Genomic DNA, 21,200 nt, shown 5'->3' with positions numbered 1-21,200 from the left:
GGTATGAAAAATAAAAAAAAAAAAAAATGAGTGCCAAAGCTCTATACCCAAAAAGAAAATTTTTGTGGAATTGTTCAATTAGATTTCACAAGAAAAGTACCAGAAATTATAATTAATATGAGTGGTGAAGTTGCTCCGGCTCTTTCCACTGCCCAGACGGATGATACTTTCCAGTTTGATCAGTTCCAAAGCGAGGAAACCAAGCAAAGAAGTTACTTGAAGAAACATGATCCAGCCAACAAAAATGAGGTTAGACAACTACTTCGAGACTATTATTCGATAGATGAATTGATAGAGTTTTTACAAGGCAAATTCAAGAAGATCACTCTCCAGTTTCCTGATTCCCTTGTTTGTGATTCCAGTTATGTTGTGCAAATGTTGCAGGAAGGCCTTATTCCTGATGAAAATAATTCAATAGACGCTGGGTTGGACGATGGGAAGAAGCATGGTGGTCATTGTGCTACATGTACCGATTGCAGCTGTGGTAAAACAGAAAAGGAAAGGAAAACTACAAAATCACAGAAAATAGATAAGTACGAAGTGTGGGTTTTGGCAGATACATCGTACAGTCCATGTTGTGTTGATGAAGTGGCGGCTGAGCACATTGGTGCCGATGTGGTTGTGCATTTTGGAGATTCCTGTTTAACACCAGTTCAGAAACTACCTTCTGTATATGTGTTTGGTAAACCCCAATTGGATATAAATGTCTTGACTTCGAAGTTTGAGGAGCAATATCAGGACACTGAAGAAAATATTCTTTTAATGTCCGACACTAGTTACTCCTATATATTAAAGCCGGTATATGATGAATTGAAGATAAAATACCGGAATCTTGCCTATGCTGAAGCGTATAACGAAGAAAAAAGCATCAAGATTATAAATTATGATTTTGAGAAGCAGAAGCAAAAAGAGGGAATAAGATTCGGCAACAGATTATTAACCGGTTTACATTCAGAAGACATTGATATTAATGACGAAGACGAATTGAATTCGCTCTTGCAAACTTACAGCTTGTTCCATATCACGCTTCCAGAACCTTCTAGATTGCTCTTTTTAACCACCAAGTTCTCATCGATGGTAGTTTATGATCCTAAAGCTTGTACTATCAATAATGGTCCTTTCTCGTCGTTAATGCGTCGTTATCGTTATATGCACGTTGCCAGAACTGCTGGTACAGTCGGTATTCTCGTGAACACATTATCGTTAGATAACACAAAGAAAATGGTGAACATTGTTGCAAAATGGATAAAGGATGCCGATAAGAAGTACTACATGTTCGTAGTTGGTAAACCGAACGTGGCAAAGTTGGCTAATTTCGATGCTATTGATGTGTGGTGTATTTTGGGATGTGGACAAGGTGGGATCATTATTGATGAGACCAGTGAATATTTTAAACCGATCATCACGCCGTATGAATTGCATTTGGCTTTAAGTCCAGAGGTTTCCTGGACCGGGAAATGGGTGACTGGGTTTAAAGATATCATCAAGCTTGCTGAAGACAATGACGATGATGACGATGACGATTTTGTGAATTCTGGTGATGAGGGTAAAATGTCAGACGAAGATTATGCACCAGAATTCAGTGCGGTCACAGGTAAATATGTTTCCAATTCCAGACCTTTGAGACAAATCAATCATCTACAAATTGAATTGAATCCAGATGCTACAAAGACCGACAATAACGACGACGATGGTGGTGATGGTAAACCGGTTAGTGGTAACCAATTAGTCAAGAAGTTTTCGCAAACCGTGGCAATAAAGGGAACAGTATCAACATCAGCTATTCATTTACAATCCAGACAATGGACCGGGTTAGGAAGTGATTTCAAGGATGATGAAAACTATGATGAAGATGGAGCCACCATTGAGGAAGGTAGATCGGGGGTTGCCAGAGGCTACGATCATAATAATAAGTCCCACATAATATAGAAATGTACTTGTGTATTTTTTTTTTAGATTAATAAACTTTGACCTATTGGAAATCTATTTCTGTGTCCATTAACATTTCTGGTAATTTTTTAAGGTCATTACACTACTAGCTATAATCTTTCAACCCATTAATAGTAAATATTCATCAAATGATAATCTTTAATCCTATTCCCGAGAATTATGGGTATATTGTCCCACCATCTCCTATGGGAGAAAAATAAACAATACGATTTCAAAGTCTGTTTCTCTCTTTATGGGGGGGTGGATTCTACAGTTAACAAACTATTGTGCCATGTTAGCCCGTGGGTTTTCTGGCATCTTTTCTATGGTGCGTTTAGTAATAGTTATGAGCGCTTGGTGGGAGATGATGGCGAAAGGGTGCAAAAACACCCAAACCAAGAGAAGGGGAGGATAGATTATTAACAAAGGGGATCATTGTTTTTAAAATCTGATATTGGATAATGAACAGACTTTTTGGTTCCAAGGCAGCCAAGCCAAAGGCGACTCTAAATGATGCGCTCGGTAGCATAGATGACAGAGTGTCGTCGCTCGATATAAAGTTATCGAAGATCAATGCTGAATTGGTGACATATCAACAAAAGTTATCACGAATGAGAGAAGGCCCCGGCAAACAAAACCTCAAGCAAAAAGCCATGAAGTTATTGAGACAAAAGAGACAAATTGAGCAACAAAAAGATCAATTGGAAAATCAATCGTGGAACATATCCCAAGCGCAAATGACTGCAGAAAACTTGAAGAATACCATGGTGACCGTTGACACTTTGAAACAAACAAATAAGGAATTAAAGAAGACTTATGGTAAGATAGACGTCGATAAGATCGAAGACTTGCAAGAAGAGATGCTTGATTTGATTGAAAAGGGTAACGAGATACAAGAAACTTTGGGTAGCTCTTACAGCTTGCCTGATGATGTTAGCGAATCGGAATTGGATGCCGAATTAGAAGCTCTAGGTGATGAGGTTCAATATGAACAGAAAAATGGGTTAGATTTGCCAAGCTACCTTCCGGCTGAAACTAATACTATTCCAAAATTTATTGATGAGGAAGCCGAACAAAAGGAACCTGTCAACGCCGATAAGGTGACAGCTTCTTGATGCATTCATTCTCACTGTTTTCTTCTATACATATATATATATATATATTTCTTTCTATTTCCCTTTGTTATTTTTTTTTCAATTTCTTTTCTTTTTATCTTATTTCATTTCGGCTTGTTTCTCAAATACATTAACCATGATTATTTCTTAATTTTTATGATTTTACAAAAAGTGTAAGCTTTATAATACATATAATACTTGATACAAGTAAAAGGGATAAATAGCTTTCCGAAGGAGAAAAAAAAAAAAAATTAGAGAAAAACTTGTTCTCCGAGAATTATCGGTAACAACTTTAAATATATTGTACAATTAAATTTTTTATTTGATCATTAACATTTGTCCTCATCGGCAATACAAACTTTCCCGGTCTTCTTAGGCAAAGTTGGTTTAGGGTTTGTGTTAGTTTCGTCATCATCCTCATCGTCATCTTCATCTTCATCTTCATCTTCATCTTCATCTTCATCTTCTTCCTCACCCCCCATTTGTTTATTGTCGCCATCATCTCCCTCATCATCATTGTCATCATCATCATCATTATCATCATCATCATTATCGTCATCTACATTATCTTCATCTTCATTATCTAGTCCATATCTTTCCTTCATTATTACCTTAACTCTGGCCAAGATTTCATTCTCTGTAGACATTCCTCCCATACCAATTTCCCCATAGCTACCAAACACCTTTTCCGTGGGCTTCAAAATTTCTATCCACTTCATGTGCTCCTTAATGAAACTCAAGTTACGTTTAGTGATGGCAGAGCTATAGCTGTAATTTACCATTGAAGGGGCCAAGATAACTGGATATTGGATATTCCACGCCCTAATGACATTAGTCAATAAATTATCACATAAGCCCAAAGAAATTTTGGACAAAGTGTTAGCGGTTAAAGGAGCCACAATCAACACATCAGCCCATCTTCGAAGTTCAATATGCAATACAGGATCTGAACGCGCCTTCCAAAGCGCCCATTCATCTTTATCTCTCCAAATCGTTATGTGAGGCGGGATATCTTCTCTAGATATGAAATGTTCAGCGGCCGGGGTGACAATCAATTGAATGGCTATCTGGTCTCTGCCGTAACTTTCCTCCAATTTGTTGATCAATAACCGTATTTTATTTGCGGCGATCGAACCAGTCGAACCCAACAAGATATGGAACTTACCATCATCCTGGGCCAATCTTGGATCAACGTTCATTGCTGGCGGCTTATTAGAGTCAGAAGAGTTAGAGTCGGCAGCACTTGCACTTGTATTGCCGCTAACAGCCCCTGACCTGGTTGATTCGAGCTCTTTTCTGTTTTCGGTGTTGATGGAAGTGCTTCTTGATCTCTGAGGTCCGTGTTTTATCGTATCATCGACATAAAAATGAGCATGTACTGAATCAGATTTTTTATGTCCAAGAACTTTTTGCTGTGAGGTATTACTATTCATGCTAGCGCTGCTACCCCTGTTATCCAGTTGGCTTACTCCTTTAGCAGCCATTGGGGCATTGAGGGTTGTAATCCTATCATTGCTGTCCGATCCACTATTGCCTTCTTCGCTTTTGCCTCTCAATAATGCACCACCGGCAGGAATGGTGAGTCTTCTTGGAGCAGCGCTGGTACCGCTGCTACTTGCACTAGTCGCTGTCTGATCCAGCAAACTATTCTCGTTATTCTGAATCTTCAAAACCCGTTCAATTGAGGTATTTGGCTTATTCAAGATTGGTGGGGGTGAGGGAGGACACTTCAAGTTCGAAAGAATGATATTGGAAGGATTATCTATCATTAATTTGTTTCTTTGACATGATGCGGATTCTGCGCTACTCAAACCATCCCTTTCTGGTGGTGGTGGCGGCGATGAAGATGAGGATGAGGAAATCAGGGATTGTTCCTTAATGGAATTATTAAATAAATCATGTAAAGGCATTTTTGGCAAAACCAATGAACCAAAGTATCAGCCGATATTTGCGAAATTAACTTTCACTAGAATGGAGGGACAAACTACTAATGTCGTTAAATTAGATAACTGTCAATTTTTTTGAATTGAAGTAAACCTGTGATATTGATTTTTTTAATCGCCTCTTTTTTTTTTCTCTGTCTCTCCCTCTGTCTGTCTCATCGTTTTCTGCCTGGGTTCTTTTTCTATACAGCCATCCATGGGGCGTTACCCGTGCCAGCACTTTTGCGATTGTGTACCATTTGAATGGATCCTTGTGTCACGTGGGTGTCTTAGTCAGCGCCATCTCATGCAGGATGAAAAAAAAAAAAAAAAAAAAAAATTTTCAAGATGTGATGTTCCATACTAACACTAGCACCTCTTAGTGGAATATATTGGTAGACATGGCTGTCAAAGAAAAGGTGAATAAGAAGAGAAAGTCTCTCTCCGGAGACAAAAAGAGCTCTAAGGGTCACAAGAAGTCAAAGCTCTCCAAGAATGTCGAAGAAGATGCAGACCAAACCAAGGCTATTGATGAATTAGATGGTCAATTCGATGAAGTTTCAAACTTATTAGGTGTTACAGAAGAACCAAAGATCGAAGAAACCCCTGAAGAAAGTTCTGATGACGAATCGGAAAATGAAAAAGAAGAAGAAGAAGAAGAAGATAGAAAAAAAAAGCCAGCAGCAAAGAAGTTGAATAAAGAATCCAAACCAGAAAATATCCAGTCTGAACAAGAACAGGAGGAATCAGTTACTGATTCTTTCGTAGACCTCAATTTATCCGAGCCTACTCTTAAAGCCATCAGTGAAATGGGCTTCACTAAGATGACCAAGGTCCAAGCAAGAACCATTCCTCCACTTTTAGCAGGTAAAGATGTTTTGGGGGCCGCCAAAACCGGTTCTGGTAAAACCTTAGCCTTCTTGATCCCAGCCATTGAATTGCTCTACTCATTGAAGTTCAAACCAAGAAACGGTACTGGTGTGGTGGTTGTTTCCCCAACCAGAGAGTTGGCACTTCAAATTTTTGGGGTTGCCAGAGAATTAATGAAGCATCACACTCAAACCTTTGGTATCGTCATTGGTGGTGCTAATCGTAGAGCCGAAGCTGAGAAATTGGTCAAAGGTGTCAATTTGTTGATTGCCACCCCAGGTAGATTGTTGGATCATTTACAAAACACCAAGGGTTTTGTTTTCAAGAATCTTAAGGCCTTGGTCATTGATGAAGCTGATAGAATCTTGGAAATTGGTTTCGAAGAAGAAATGAAGCAAATCATCAAGATTTTGCCAAATGAAAATAGACAATCCATGCTTTTCTCCGCTACCCAAACCACCAAGGTTGATGACTTGGCCAGAATTTCTCTTAGAGCCGGTCCATTATACATCAATGTTGACTCCGGTGAGGACAGCTCTACTGCCAATGGGTTGGAACAAGGTTACGTGGTTTGTGACAGTGACAAGAGATTCTTGTTGTTGTTTTCATTCTTGAAGAGAAACCAGAAAAAGAAGGTCATTGTGTTCTTGTCGTCTTGTAACTCCGTCAAATATTATGGTGAATTATTGAACTATATTGATTTGCCAGTATTGGACTTGCACGGGAAACAGAAGCAACAAAAGAGAACTAATACTTTCTTCGAATTCTGTAACGCTAAGCAAGGTACTTTGATTTGTACAGATGTCGCTGCTAGAGGTTTGGATATTCCTGCTGTTGATTGGATTGTCCAATTTGATCCACCAGATGATCCAAGAGATTACATTCATAGAGTTGGTAGAACTGCTAGAGGTACCGCCGGTAAAGGTAAGTCTCTTATGTTCTTGACTCCTTCAGAATTGGGATTCTTGAGATACTTGAAGGCTGCCAAGGTTCCATTGAACGAATACGAATTCCCAACTAGCAAGATTGCTAACGTCCAACCACAATTGGAAAAATTGATTGCTTCTAACTACTGGTTGCATCAGTCCGCCAAAGATGGTTACAGAGCCTACTTGCAAGCCTACGCTAGTCATCATTTGAAAACCGTTTATCAAATCGACAAGTTGGACTTGACTAAGGTTGCTAAAGGTTATGGTTTCCCAATTCCTCCAAGAGTCAATATTACCATTGGTGCCAGTGGAAAGACTGGGAAAAAAGATAAGAAGCAACACCAAAACAAAAGACGTTGAGATAAAATTTTCCAGTATAGTGTGATGGTGGTGGTGGTCTTTTTTAGGAGGAGGGGTATAATGTGATATTATTCATTTTTACCTTTCTTTAGTTTCTGTATTTTTAGATAGCATTTATTGTTCATTTATTTTTCATTTATTTTTTCTTTTCATCCTCTTTTTGCTTCAATATCTTAATTCATGATATAATCGAGTTATTTTGACAGCGTAGGTATAGATTTTTGAGGAAAGTTGTTCTTTTTTCAAAGTTGCTGAAATATGTATTCAACTTATATTTCTTGTCATCGATAGACAAAAAAAAATTCAAACTCTTGAATCTGTGGAACCAATCTAAATTAGATTTGAAAAATTCTTACATTTTTCTGAAGAAACTAAACGGATTGAATATTACCAAAATTTTATAAAACGATTCCTAAATAATATAATATGATACGAAGTCGAAAAAAGAATGGGAAGAATGTGAAAAAATAAAGGGGAATACCAAAACCAACACTAACCAAAGTTGGTGAGTGAAAATTGAAAATAGAGAACCAAAAAATACAACGAAAGAAATTTTTAAAATAAAAGCAGGAACAAACAAATTAACAGAAAAGTCATTAAAACCATTAAAACCATTGCAAAAATCAATAAGGAGTGGCAAACGGAGTTTAGAATAAATTTTGGTAAATCACCACAGCCAAAACAACAGCAATAGTTTGGATAGGGTTGGTGTTGAATCTAGCAACACCAGCAGAAGTACTGGTACTAGCAGTGGCAGAGGCGGTGATGTGAGAAGCATTGGTAGCAGCAGTGGCAGAGGCGGAAATAGAAGTAGCCAAGCTAGTAGCGTTCACGCCTCTGTTGAGGACTTTGACGCCCTTGTTAGAAGTAGAGGAAGAGGAAGATGAAGAGCCAGTGCTAAAGACCTCAATCTTGGCACTATTCCCACTTTCAGCGGTAACAACACAGAAGTTAGCGGCACCCGCACCAGTGGAAGAAGAACCCTTGATGGTGTTGATACCATCAGTTGGGTCAATTTCACATTGCAAGCCGTTACATTTAGATTCGTCATCACAAGTGATTCTAATCCCGAAGTTTGGTTCAGTGGTGGCAAAAGAGCTGTCCAAGTAAATTGGGTTCCATCCAATCTTGACATAAGTGTTACCACTGTCATCTTGGTTAGCACCAGCAACATATGGAGACCAGTTACCTTGAGGATTGGCGTCGGAACCCCAGGTACAAGCGTCTTCGACAGAAATGCCAGGATAGTTGACATAGTAGTGAGCAGCAGTGCCAGCCCAGTAATCGGTACCTGGGACGGCCAAAACGGTTTCATTGTTAGCACCAACATTGGTTGGAATCGACATTTCTTCGTTACCTGGCAAGACGGTTTGACAGAAGGCGACGTCTTTGCCAATAGTGTTCTTTGCAGAAACAGTGCCTTTACCTTCGACACAGTAAGCTTTGCCGGAAAAGCCCTTGGATAAAGTACCGTCGGAGTTACATTTCAAACCACCATATTGAGATTGTGGATAAGTGTAACTAGTAGCTTCTGGGTCCCATTGAGCAGATAAATAGCCTGGAGGGCAAGCGTATGGGCACCAAGACCCGGCTTTACAGGTTTGGTCCATAGCAATGGCCCAACCACCACCAGTACCTTTCTCGTTAACGGCAACCAAACCCAAGTCGGTTGGGAACTCACAATCATTACCGCTGCTTCTCTTAGAAACCTCAACGGCTTCATCAAACAAGGCGTACTTGTGAGAATGGTGACCGGCAGCAGCGGTCATAGAAATAAAAAGAGAGGCAATAGACAATTGGCACAACATGATATTTGGGTGATGTGATACAAAATAAAGAACAGTGAAAGTGATTTGATTGGAAATATTAAAGAATGAATAATCACAAGTTGGTTAAGTATGTCTAATTAAGAGAGTTTTACAAATTCTACACAGGGTCCTAGAGAATTCTGGCTGGTATTTATATTGAGATCTGATTGGGATATTCCTTTTCCTTTTTTACTCGTCCGCTGACAATTTTCCGGTCAACATCTCGTACATCAAAGCTTAATGCATCAAAAAGAAAAAAGACCAAGAAAAAATTTTCCTGCTTTACGATTATTATCCAATATCGCTAGTTTGGGAGAGGTTTATGACTGTAGATGAGATCTAGACTTTTGGCTCAAAAATTTTTCCGTTTGCGGACAGGTGCATCCATGCGCTTTACTTTTTTGTTCCTTTCTTTTTTGGGGGTGGGGGGGTTTTTTTTTTGAAGCCCTGACAATAGCCAATAATGATTCACGGAATACTCAAACAATCCGAGATTGTTGAACTTTTCATTTTTTTTTTATTTTTTTTTTACTATTATTTATAGTAAGATCTTACATGCTCCCATTGGCGTTGACTGTTTAATTGTACGTTGATGGGACCTGGCCTTCAATGTGTCAAAGTGTTTAAGCCCGTTGGCTCCTTTTTTTTTTTTCTTGTGTGTGCATCGAGGAAAAATCTCCCGAATCCAAATGTGAAAAATTCTCGTTTTACTTGTCGCCACCGCCGGCACTGTACCCAGATGTCCCTATTGAAAAGGGCCTTTTGGTTGGTAGCCCTGTATTATCCAGGTATTACACTGCTCAATGAGGCACTATAATCAGGACGGCTGCATGAACTTACCTTCTACCTCTTTTTTTTTTTTTGGTGCCTCGCTTACCGGCTCTCGATATTAGTAAGTATGGCATATGGTCTAGACAAAACATAGCCATGGCCTCCATGTCTCTCCACCAACCGATCACATATAGCACGATATTTGCTTTTTCTTTCGCCTAAAATCCACTAATGACGTCTGCAGTATCTGGGGTTTGTCATCCTCTGAAGCCCCACCAACGTTATTAGATTAGCTAACCATTTGAGACATCCTTGAAGAAGAGCTCGGGTCGAATGGCAAGGATGATCAACTCCCCGAAAAATGAGCCACAAACTTACATATGGGAAGAGTCAAAGGGCATCAACATCGAAGCCCGGAAGGCCGTAATTACTCATTCATCTTAAAACTGAAGGCATTTGTTGCCACCTGCTATTGTCTAGTTGCAATAAATCTGCTTAATAGTGCATGACTTTCTTGATGTCAAACAAAGCAGATTGGCAAATCAAGTCAAGCAGAAAGATCTAGATCTCGAATTGTCGGGATAGGCTATTCAAACCGAGAAAAAGGAAAAATGAGTGGTGATTTTTAAAGATACATTAAGGGAAAAAGTAAGAAGCACTTATGAGTGGTTCAATCGGAACTACGATTGGGAGATTATTTGTCATTCATTTATGCAGCAAATCATTGACCGAATGCCATGAAAATCATCGAAACGGAAAATATGGTAAAAAAAAAACTCACTGATCCTCGAGGACCACATATACCAATTAAATTGGCCAATTTTCTTCTTCTTTGGTTATTACATTTTGTTTGATTTTTGGTTTCATTTGGACGTTGAATATTGAATAAAAAGTAATTCTTCAAGTATTATATTTTGTTCGTAATCACTGCCTGTTTGGTACAATTAACTGAAAATTCTTCCTGTATGCAAGAAGAATTTTTTTTCGCATGCACTGGTTATATGCCCCCGGTGGGTGATCTTCGATGGGGGGGTAGTCTTGAACATCCTAGCTTTTTAGGGCACCCACAATTGTGAAATCTTTGAAGATCAGGAAACAAACAGAAAGCAAGAAAAAGTTTTTACTTGTTATGTCGATTTGTGTGGCAAGAGGTAAAGTAATAATATTGCTTTATTCCTTTGATGTAGCATTTTCTGTTGGTTTTAAAAATTAATAATTATACGAATTAAAGCAAAAGGGATAACAAGATGAACTTGATGTGCCTTGCTAATTTCTAAGTACAATGCTCTTGATAATTCCCACAATAATTTTGTTTTCTAAATTTCTTTTATGTATTATACGTCCATTCGTGCGATATGATTCCTTCTTTATTTTGTCTTTGAGTTATCAATCAAAATGGACAAAGAATATGAGCAACTGAACGAAATGAACAAAGGATTTGGGCTCATCAGCTGTAAAGACCCTACTCGTATGACCTATAACCTTAAACGACTATGATCCCATGGTTATTTCAACGGCATATATCTCATGAAGCTTTGTATTTAGGATTGGTCTCCAAAGAAACAAAAGCAGCCCCTCTATCTGCAACTTCCGCAAAGTTTGTTTGTTGTTTTTCCCCGTCCTCCCAATCAAACACCATGCAGCTGTCACTTACATCAACATGTACTATATAGAAAAAAAAAAAAAAAAGAAAAAAAGAAAAAACTTTCACCGTCACAAATAAAGAGAAGGAGTGGAGACAAACATTACGTGTAACTTCATTGGATTATCAAGAAAAAAAAAAAAATGGAAAACAAAACAGTTACAAAGGTTCCTTAATGATTCCTTTTTTCGGGTTTTCTTTTTTTTTTTTTACCGTTTTCTACGTATAAAGGTACCTCCGCCCACAAAAAGAAACAAGCTTAAAAAGGGTCCACCAATTCTTTGTGCTTACTTCTTCTTTTTTCTTTTTCTGCTTTTTTCTTTTTGACTTAATATTTCGGAAAAATGTTTTCATTGATAAACTGGAGGAAAAAAAAACTTCCGGATAATCATTCACATTTTTCCTGTTTTCCTTTTTCCTTTTTTCCTTTTTAAATGTTTTGAATATACCCGTTTCTTTTATTTTGATTTGGGGAGGTTTTATTTCTGATTTCAGAATTAATATCTGAAGTCAGGACCAATAATATATATGTACCATAACACAAAATGCGTCATTGGCATGATTATTGATGATATTGGAATTTCAACTGATTTTGCGATATTTGACTTTTCATCTCAATGCATTTGGCTAAAGTTCCCGAATTGAGATTTTCACACACAGAAGAACTAATATAGTTAATATGAAGTGACGGAATCAGATATCCAGCCCCAGCTACATTGAGGGATCATCAGGCAACCAATTTTATAAAGCGTATACTAACGAAGATGAGTCATGGCCATGGCGGGGCACAATACAATACGAGAAGTTAGTTGTAAAAAGAATGATTCAAAAAATCTCATTAGATTTAAAAATATAGTACAGAGATAATTAAAAAAGTAAGAAAACAAAGGAAAGATTAGAGAAAGGTAAATATCTAGACTTGGGATTATTCTACATGATTATACAAGGGTGAAGCCAAAGAGGAGCGGTAAATATAATGATCCTGAGCGAAGAAATGGTGTAGAATCACACTCAAAGGCATGTGGCAATTATGAATCTGGATTATGCTTGTCTAATCACTATAGTCTAAAATAGCATCGTAGTTTTTATTCACCTTTTTCAATCCCATAGAATAGAATTGTCATTCTCGCCATCCTCATCACCATCATTATCGTCACAATATTTACAACAACTTTCTGGCTTTTGACAAGGATCGTGACTTAGTGGCCCGTTATCATGGTTCAACTGGACACGCTTATGTTTGGCTGGAATATTTCCGATAGAAGTAAGTAAGCCATCATTATCACGTATATTTGTACGGGATTTGATGCCCTTTATCATATCGCTCAAGAACTGCAAGTTTTTGTCATCGTCCAAATCTTCCAATTGGTTCAAAACTTCATTTCTGCGACGGTATTTTGCCAAAGTTTCTTTAACAACGTTCGAAGCGCCCTCCGGTGGGTTAGAAGAACGATTGGCTGACATAAATTGTTCCAGTGGAACGGAGCCAGAGGTAGGAAAGTTTGATGTTGGGAGTGGTCTACTAGCAAATTGGTCTAATTTGGATATAATTTCATCTTTCGATGCGATGACGGTTTGTTTTATTTCATTATGTCCATCGATATTTGGAGGAAATGATTTATTGATTGCATTTTCTGGCACGATGCTAGGCTGCAGAGAATAGCCGCTACTGAGAGACAAAGCTTCAACACGCTTTAGCAATTGACATAATTCTTGCAACTTCAGCTGATTATCATTATTGACAGATTTGGTATCGTTCGAGTTAACTATTGTGCTGGATTGATTAGTTCTAGATATCAAGACATTCAAGACATCCTCAAACAACTGGTTTTTCAACTTCAATGCCTCTATTTCCACCCTCTGTTTATCACTGAGATCTTTATATTTTCGAACTTTTTCGCCCAACTTATAGCGTAGCATGTTTGAAACTTTCAAATCCTCAACTACTTGCCTTTTTGTTTCAGATAGTTTTTCACAATTCGCAAGCAAAGATTTCATATTTTGGGAAGCCTCATTATCTGGTACCATGGCCTGGTGACGAGGTTTGTTTCTCTTGGGATCATTTGTTGGAAGTTTACTGTATGGTTTGTAACGATTTTTTTTTTTGAGAATTGCATTTTCGAGGTTGGTGGTGTCAGTTAGATCGAGGAATTTATTGTTTGATGGTTTATTTTCTCGGGAGACGGTGTTATCATCAAATAGTACTGATTTCCATCGATTGGTAGAAGGCTTTTTGTTGTCGAAAAATTGCTGTCTCTTTTCCCGTATAAACAGAGTGTTGGTTATTGAAAAATCACTATCATGGTGTATTCCACCTCTTCCCAATTCGACGCTAGATATCGACACATCGGAGTTAATGGGACTATATTGAGTGTTATCTAGATCAAAACTGGATTCTTCTATTGACATGTTTTTTTGTTTTTTTTTGCTGTTGTTGTTGTTGTTTGTTTACTATTATTTTTCGCTCCTATTTTTTTTTGTTTTTGTTTATGTTTATGTTTATGGATTAAATAATTTGTTTAATAATGTGACGCGCGCTATTTACTGCGAAGGAGGTAAAATAAATTAAATCTCTTTTGTTGTTGCCCACGTGATCTGTGAAATTGTCTCATTTATCCCGCCGTGGGAGGAGGGGAAGAGTTAAAATTACTAAAGAAGAAGAATAAATTGACAAATCTGGTGATTATTGTTGTTGATATTAAACTTCTGTGCAAGCAGCCTTTTTTTTGTTAGTGTTGGTGAGTAGCAATAGTGGAAGCATGTACAGTGGTTAATTGTCCTCCACTGCGATGTTCTGTATCCCCCTTTACAAAGTGAAGAAAAAAGAGCTCTTTTGTGTTTCCCCCAACCAATAGTCACTCATTTCATATTTCGATCAACAAGGAGGTGTTATTTTTTTTTTTTTTCCGAGGCATACCACCACTGTAATAAAAATCTAATTATCAGAAAGTGTGTTTGTGTATAGCGATGAACAGGTTTTTTCTTTGCACCCAAACACCCGAGGGCTAATAAATACACAGAAATAGCTGGATACACAGAGACTGAAAAAAGGCAGGCAGCCACCAGTTGTGTGTGGTTTTTTCTTTCTTTTCAGCTATATGACTTGGCAAACAGACGTACACTGACCAAACTCCACTGAACTGACAATAACTGAAAGGCTTTTTCCTGTATTGTTTCGTCAGTGACAGAGTAGATAATAAGGCACCACATAAAAAAAAACAAAAAAAAAAATTCTTTTTTTGCGTGGTTATTTAAAAATTGTTAATTATGCAGTAGCAATTATATGGGGCATACAGTAGCAACTATAATTATTCGACAACATATATACAAAAGACTTCGAGAATAACACAACCGGAAGCGGTCGAAACCATATCCAGCACAGGCTTACCCTTTGGGAACCAAGAATGTCCGCTTTTGATGGGGTATATAGAATCAGTGTATAGATGAAAAGCCAGGAGGTGAGGTAACTGAGCAAACACTATACATGGGGGGGGAAGTGACAAACACCCAATCACGGACCCCTTGTACATTACTTGCCCCATCATGCACGTCAAAAATTGAACAGATATTTTGTCACACAGAATAAGATCTCTGATTCATGGCACATGAAAGTGATAAAAATAGAAGCAGAGCAAGCAGCTGTTGTGGTAGCTGTAGAAGTAGTGGGCAACAAAATGTCTTGGTAAAGAATAACAGTACCACAACAGCCCAATAGCCTGTCGTCATAATGTTCTAAATATAGGTCGCGATCTAGCTGGTGTCTATGTTTGTACAGATTTTATAAATAGTAGCCGTCACTTTTCTTTTTTCTTTTTTTTTTTTCATGCATGCATGTGTGCATAGAGTAGTCTCTTACTATACTGACCTCTTCTGGCTGTTGTTGTTGTGATGTCTCTTTCAGACTTGGCCTTCCACTGTATAAATACCTGGGTGTTCCTTCATCTTACTACCAACTTTTATCACCTCTTTTTTTATTATCATCAAACAATCAAACAAATATCCTTTTGTTCTTTCCACTCGCTTTAAACTTCAAACCCTTTATTAACCATGTTCGCTAAAGTTGTTCTCTCTTCCTTCTTGGCCTCTGCTGCCTTCGCTACCTACATCAACAGCACCGAAATCACCTCCACCGAAACCACCCACAGTATGACCACCACTGTCATCACTGTCACTTCTTGTGAGGAAGACAAGTGTCACGAAGAAGTCGAAACCACCGGTCTTACTGTTATCACCCAAACCATCGAAGGTACCGTCACTGAATACACCACTTACTGTCCAATCGAAGAAGAATCTTCTACCCACATCCCATCTACTTCTCTCCCATCTTCTACCTCCGTCCCACCAACCCACACTAACGGTACCACCACCCCTCCTCCAGAAACCACCGTTTCTTCCTCCATCCCAACTCACCACCCAACCAGCAACAGCACTACTCACGATGAACCTTCTATCACCACCGGTGGTGCTAACAAGTTGGCTGCTGGTGCCGTTGCCGTTGCTGGTCTTGCTGGTGTCTTGTTGTTGTAATCGTGCTTCTACTGAAACATCCACCCTCACCTTACAACTGGTCCCATTTCAATTTACTCTTCTCCTTTCACTTTTCACTCCATCTTTTCTTAAATGGTAGTGCTAGTACTTCGATTCTCAAGTTCTTTGTCCATCTAACATGGCATTGAAACAATCCGGCACAGAAGATGATTTCTTCATCATTCTGCTGCTTTTGATCACCTCTCCATTTGCGTTTGTAATTTAGCTTTCTTCACAAAATATCTTCTTTCTTTTCGGTTTCGGGTTCTCCTTAATTGTTTTCTTTCAAATTTCTTCAGTTCTATTTATATTTTAATATTATTTTTAAGCGAATATCATTCAGTTGTAATCATTTGTTATTATTCAAGAACTGCTAAGAACCATTATTTCTGCGAATCATCTATTTAAAATAATTAATGAACTTCCTTCAAGATATTTTTATAAATATACTATACACTATATATTAGAATTTTTAAGAATCTGTATCATTAATTCATGGTCAGTATTTTTGTATTTGTATTTAACCACATGTACTTTTCTTTCTTTCGTTATTATTATTTTTCTTTTTCTTTGTGCTTCATTTTTCAACGGTTTGGAGGTTGCTTATTCAACTAATACTCAAAATTTCGCGTTATTCCAAAGCAATGCAACACAGTAGTGAATCTCAAGTATCGTAAAGCAGCCTACATGTTGTGAAATTAATTCCAAAAAAAGACTGGATTTTATTTATCATGGAAGAAATTAAAAATTAATATATTTACCTGAATTAACCATGAAGATGCCGCTTCATTGGTTCTACTTAGTATTTCTTACAGCCAATAGAGGGGAGGGGGATTGTGTTATTTTGAACAAAAAAAAATAAAATGTATCCCTTGGTAGATCTGATAGGATTAAAATGAATATAAACAAAAACTAATAATCAGAACATAAATATTGTAAAATAGATGTTTCTAAATGTATGTTATTATTAATATTCCTTCCGTAATTCATCTGTTAGTGAGATTTAAAAGAGTTTAAAAACTAAAACATTAGTAGAAGTACGATAAGGGGGATGTCAGTAAATAATTAATTAGCAAATATGGTCGACTCTAAATGATCATACGAAGATTGTTTATAGAAAAATATCAGATTTACAAGTACAAAATAATTATGCATCGAACCAGTGTCAGAGGTAATACTCAATTGACAATCAGATAAATACACAAAAGATTCTGAAAAATGGATTGTGGAAGGAATAGAGATATCCCTTCAAACTGGCAGATTATTGCGGCTTAGCTTCTTCTTGAAAGATTCTTATCAATATATATTTTAGAAAATGAAATTATACAGTAAACTTCTTGTGAATATCGTTTCCATTATGTCACTTGCAAAAACACATACATGCACGCGTCTGGTCACTACTAGCTTACGCGTCAGTTTAGCCCCAAGTTTTATGATTGTTGTATCAGGAAGAAATTCACTTTACGCTTTGTATAAGTTTAAGAAAATCATTTTTTTGGAAATTTTCCAACACTTAAAGGAAGTTATTGACGTGTATGCTTTCAGCAAAGACACGCCAAAAAAAAAAAATCTAACAACGTAAATGCTTTCAACACATATGCTCTGGTGATTAGGCTCCAAGGTCGCCAGCAATGGCTTGATTATTTTTACTATATTATTACATCGTTATTTGTAGTTATCGTCGCGCTATAGTCAGATTCAACATTAATGCTAAATGAATCTGGGGAAACACCGTTTATTTTATCCTCAATAGAAACTCTTTCTGGACATTTTAAAATGCTTGCTTAGTGGCAATGATTATAATTTTAAGACTAGGGGCTGTATAGTCGAGGTTATCGACCTGTTATATTACCGCCCCCTCTCTTAACTTACGGTAAGATACATCTTTTTATATACTTGTACTATATAATCATATCCCCTTGTTGATACTCATATTGTAGAATGTCACTAGGATTAATGATGAAGGATAATTTCTAAAACTTAAAAAATCAATCACAAAATATCAGTTGATAAATGAAGAACAGGATCTGTCATTTATAATAATGATAATCATCTTCAGTCATCTTGTAGCAATCAAATGATGGAAATGTACTATCGTACATAGTACTATTGTAGTCAATCTCAGGACCGCACAACACGTCATTCCAAAAGAAATTTTTCCTCAAACAAGAATTTCAACAATTCCATTAGTGTAGACTAGTCAAACAAAATTCAATGAAACTTAACTTACGCGTAAAAAACAACAACTATTAAAATACCGAATAGTGTGACCCAGATAAGTAAATGATGGTTGGTTCGGTAATCACGTGGAACAACGAATAATACTAATAAGGATGAAGGGTTATTCCTTATACTATAATATTACTTATCTTCGCTGATCTCGCGTTGATTATAGTATTAACAGAAGTCAAATAGCTATCACAGTAATTAGTCTCTAGCTATTTGATGAACTCACAACTCAACGAATGGTTCGGGATATAACAACTTGCTATAACACTGACTTCTGCAGGTATAAACACAGTAAGGTATATGATTATTTAATATAAATAAAATGGGTGAATAATTCATCGATTATTATGAGTTAACATAATAAGGGGTTAAGAATTGTCAACGATAAAAAATAAGAACGACAAAATAGGATGAAAGTAGGGTGGCTATAATCGTACTATGTATGATAGTGCAGAAATAATCCATTACCTTGGTATTAACTATACTTGTTGTGCGGATCGTAGTCCCTATTGCCGGATTGGACGACTACCAACATGTACATTAGTTTCCATTGCAATCAATCATTCTACTAATCATCAACATAGGCTTCTGTTGTCCATGCAATATGCCATGTCTACAGAAAGCATGATTTATCGAACGCGAAAACTTGAACACTTTTTAACAGATCTTTGATTGTACCACTACAAAATACTGAATTTGGCGAGAAATACCAAAATCATAATCTTATTTGAAATTTTATAAATTAACATGATCAGGAACAAACGTCTATGGTGAAGAAAAACAAAAAAAAAAGAGCGGGGCATAACTAAAAAAAAAATTGAAAAAAAAAAAAAAAAAATTTAAAGGATATGAATTTATAGCATTTTCACAATTCATCATGATAACGAACTTCAACCACCTCTTTCAAATCCTTAGAGGCTTTTGAATCGCTGGACCCATTTTCACTGATTTCACTATCACTATCGGATGTGATTTTCCCAGCCGCTTTATCGCCATTTTGCTTAACAAATTCAGGAACCCCTTCATAATTGCTGTTGTAAATATAAATACCAAACTCAAGAGCTTCTCTTCGCGAATCACGCTTATAAAGGTAGTATGAAATGATCAAAAAGAAAATGAAGGCAAGACTGAACGATGCACAAACTGAAAACCCTGTCTTGAACCGCGGAGCTTCAACGGTTGGCCACACGAGTAAATTCATCCAGGCAGAAGATTGTAATCCAAAGAGATAAATGAGATTCCAAGCAATGGAACGAACATTATTATCGGCTCTATAGAAGTCATAAATCATTGGATTATACACCGAAGAATTTGACCAAGACCAATAACTTGAGAGGAATGCAAACCATTTGGCCCCCGAAGGAACATCCCAAATAGACAAGATACAATTACCAACGAAATTCATGACATGAGAAAATGCAATCCAAGCAAACCGCTTTCTGGTCAAGTCAGCTCCAAAACACACAATAATTATGTACAAAATACCAACCGCAGGGGCAGCAGCGGATAAATTATTAATTTTTCCAATAGAGTACTTATCAAGCGACTTCAACCAAAGGACAAAAGACCCACTGGAGGTGTTATTTGTGTTATAACCCAAGAATTGCATGATCCCAAACAAATAAATGTGCCATGAACTGAACACCTTCTTCCAAGTTTCTTTATCAAAGTATGATTTAGCTTGATCTGAACTATCAGTACCGTTTTCGTACATTCTTTTTCTGGCCAAAAGAATTTCATCGTCGGTTAACCAAATTGAGTAACAACTGAATGGGGTACCTGGGAGAACTATCAAACCAATGATAGCAACAACCAAGGACATGAGACCATCAACAATAAAACACCATCTCCAGCCAGCTAAACCGTCAACCCCGTTCATTGAATCGTATACCGCACCTTGAATAAGTGCAGCAGTCAAGACCCCCAAGAATTGACCAGAATAAAAAAGAGCACCTCTTCTGGAAATTTCAGAAGTTTTATACCAACTCGCAAGAACGTATTGGATTGTCGGGAAAAATGCACCTTCAAAGAACCCGGTGCAAAATCTGAGGCCTTTTAATGCCGGTACTGATTTGACAGAATAAGTGAAAATTGTAAAGACTGACCAACCAAGTTCGGCAGAAAAGAGCAAATAATTTGATGGGATCCGAGGCAAAAGGTAGGATATTGGGATTTCAAGAATAATTGTACCAACGGTGAAAAGCACTTGGGTATGGATTAAATCATTACCCTTCATTCCTAGGTCTTCCTTCATTCCCTAAAAATACGTGAGTTAGTAAGTAACAAATCTCAAAAAAAAAACACACAAACAGACAAACAAAATAAAATAGTAATTAACATACGCTGACATATGCCTGATTAATATTGGTCTGGTCGACAAACTTGGAGAAATAGGAAAGAAAGGAGTAAAAAGCAATTAGGATGTCCAACTTCCACAATAACTTCTTTTCCGCCGCACTGGTTCCTGGTTCATACCAATTGTACCATTTGTGGGCTTCTGAAGCGCTAGTGGTTTCACGATATTCAAACTCATCAAAAAACTTCCACCATGGTCTCTTGGATTCATCTCTGAATTCTTTGACTTTAACGAATTTGCCATCGTTGGTTTGAAACGTTGGGAATCCGTCCTGTAAGCCTGTGATGTCGGACTTGTCAGCGGCAACGATCACCTCGTAGTCGTTTGTGTCAACGACGTTTCTCTTTTGGGGAATGAACCACGGCAAGTTGACCATTATTATTATTATTATATATATAAATAAATAATCTTGAGTGATGAGAAAGAGTAGCCAACTAAAGAACATAGAAAAAGGGAAAGGGGGACGAATTGTCGCTGCTTATATATAGGCAATCATTGTGTGCACTTGCAGCAGCAGTCAATCTAGCCACACTTTTGCGCCTTTTTTTTTTTTTTTGTTTTCGATCTCCTCCAGTGATAGCCACACTTTGCAAGACTGTGTGTGATGTTGCTGTTGTTGCGATCATCACACACTTTGTGAGATAATCAATCACGAGGGTCACACACACACACACAAAAAAAAAAGGAGTATCTTGGTATAACAAGCAACGAGAAGCAGCAAATTAGGGGATTTCAAAGATCT

General features: G+C 37.4%; 8 protein-coding genes across 8 annotated transcripts; 4 read left to right on the top strand and 4 right to left on the bottom strand. All coding sequences in view use genetic code 12, as the record gives it.

The window, feature by feature from the left end:
* Positions 1–117: 117 nt before the first annotated feature.
* DPH2 (2-(3-amino-3-carboxypropyl)histidine synthase) lies at positions 118–1,929 on the top strand (the record flags this gene model as incomplete). Its single annotated transcript, XM_064997461.1, has 1 exon — positions 118–1,929. One exon carries the CDS (start codon positions 118–120, stop codon positions 1,927–1,929), a length of 1,812 nt encoding a protein of 603 aa, XP_064853533.1.
* A 461-nt stretch (positions 1,930–2,390) lies between these two features.
* On the top strand, positions 2,391–3,044 carry VPS60 (Vps60p; the record flags this gene model as incomplete). Its single annotated transcript, XM_064997460.1, has 1 exon — positions 2,391–3,044. The coding sequence occupies one exon, from the start codon at positions 2,391–2,393 to the stop codon at positions 3,042–3,044; it is 654 nt and encodes a 217-aa protein (XP_064853532.1).
* A 329-nt stretch (positions 3,045–3,373) lies between these two features.
* DASC09_038600 (phosphopantothenoylcysteine decarboxylase complex subunit) lies at positions 3,374–4,954 on the bottom strand (the record flags this gene model as incomplete). Its single annotated transcript, XM_064997459.1, has 1 exon — positions 3,374–4,954. One exon carries the CDS (start codon positions 4,952–4,954, stop codon positions 3,374–3,376), a length of 1,581 nt encoding a protein of 526 aa, XP_064853531.1.
* Positions 4,955–5,367: 413 nt separating this feature from the next.
* HAS1 (ATP-dependent RNA helicase HAS1) lies at positions 5,368–7,125 on the top strand (the record flags this gene model as incomplete). The annotated part of the gene is made up of 1 exon (XM_064997458.1): positions 5,368–7,125. The coding sequence occupies one exon, from the start codon at positions 5,368–5,370 to the stop codon at positions 7,123–7,125; it is 1,758 nt and encodes a 585-aa protein (XP_064853530.1).
* A 647-nt stretch (positions 7,126–7,772) lies between these two features.
* DASC09_038580 (uncharacterized protein) lies at positions 7,773–8,933 on the bottom strand (the record flags this gene model as incomplete). The annotated part of the gene is made up of 1 exon (XM_064997457.1): positions 7,773–8,933. The coding sequence occupies one exon, from the start codon at positions 8,931–8,933 to the stop codon at positions 7,773–7,775; it is 1,161 nt and encodes a 386-aa protein (XP_064853529.1).
* Positions 8,934–12,444: 3,511 nt separating this feature from the next.
* DASC09_038570 (uncharacterized protein) lies at positions 12,445–13,755 on the bottom strand (the record flags this gene model as incomplete). The annotated part of the gene is made up of 1 exon (XM_064997456.1): positions 12,445–13,755. The coding sequence occupies one exon, from the start codon at positions 13,753–13,755 to the stop codon at positions 12,445–12,447; it is 1,311 nt and encodes a 436-aa protein (XP_064853528.1).
* Positions 13,756–15,393: 1,638 nt separating this feature from the next.
* Positions 15,394–15,873, top strand: DASC09_038560 (uncharacterized protein; the record flags this gene model as incomplete). Its single annotated transcript, XM_064997455.1, has 1 exon — positions 15,394–15,873. One exon carries the CDS (start codon positions 15,394–15,396, stop codon positions 15,871–15,873), a length of 480 nt encoding a protein of 159 aa, XP_064853527.1.
* A 3,094-nt stretch (positions 15,874–18,967) lies between these two features.
* On the bottom strand, positions 18,968–20,903 carry DASC09_038550 (uncharacterized protein; the record flags this gene model as incomplete). The annotated part of the gene is made up of 2 exons (XM_064997454.1): positions 18,968–20,359; positions 20,445–20,903. 2 exons carry the CDS (start codon positions 20,901–20,903, stop codon positions 18,968–18,970), a joined length of 1,851 nt encoding a protein of 616 aa, XP_064853526.1.
* Positions 20,904–21,200: the final 297 nt, after the last annotated feature.

Source organism: Saccharomycopsis crataegensis (genome assembly GCF_037102585.1).
Source record: "Saccharomycopsis crataegensis DNA, jcf7180000000084, whole genome shotgun sequence".
Classification (NCBI taxonomy): Eukaryota; Fungi; Ascomycota; class Saccharomycetes; order Ascoideales; family Saccharomycopsidaceae; genus Saccharomycopsis; species Saccharomycopsis crataegensis.
Note: the sequence above shows the minus strand (reverse complement) of the source record. Positions and strands in the feature narration are given on the sequence as shown.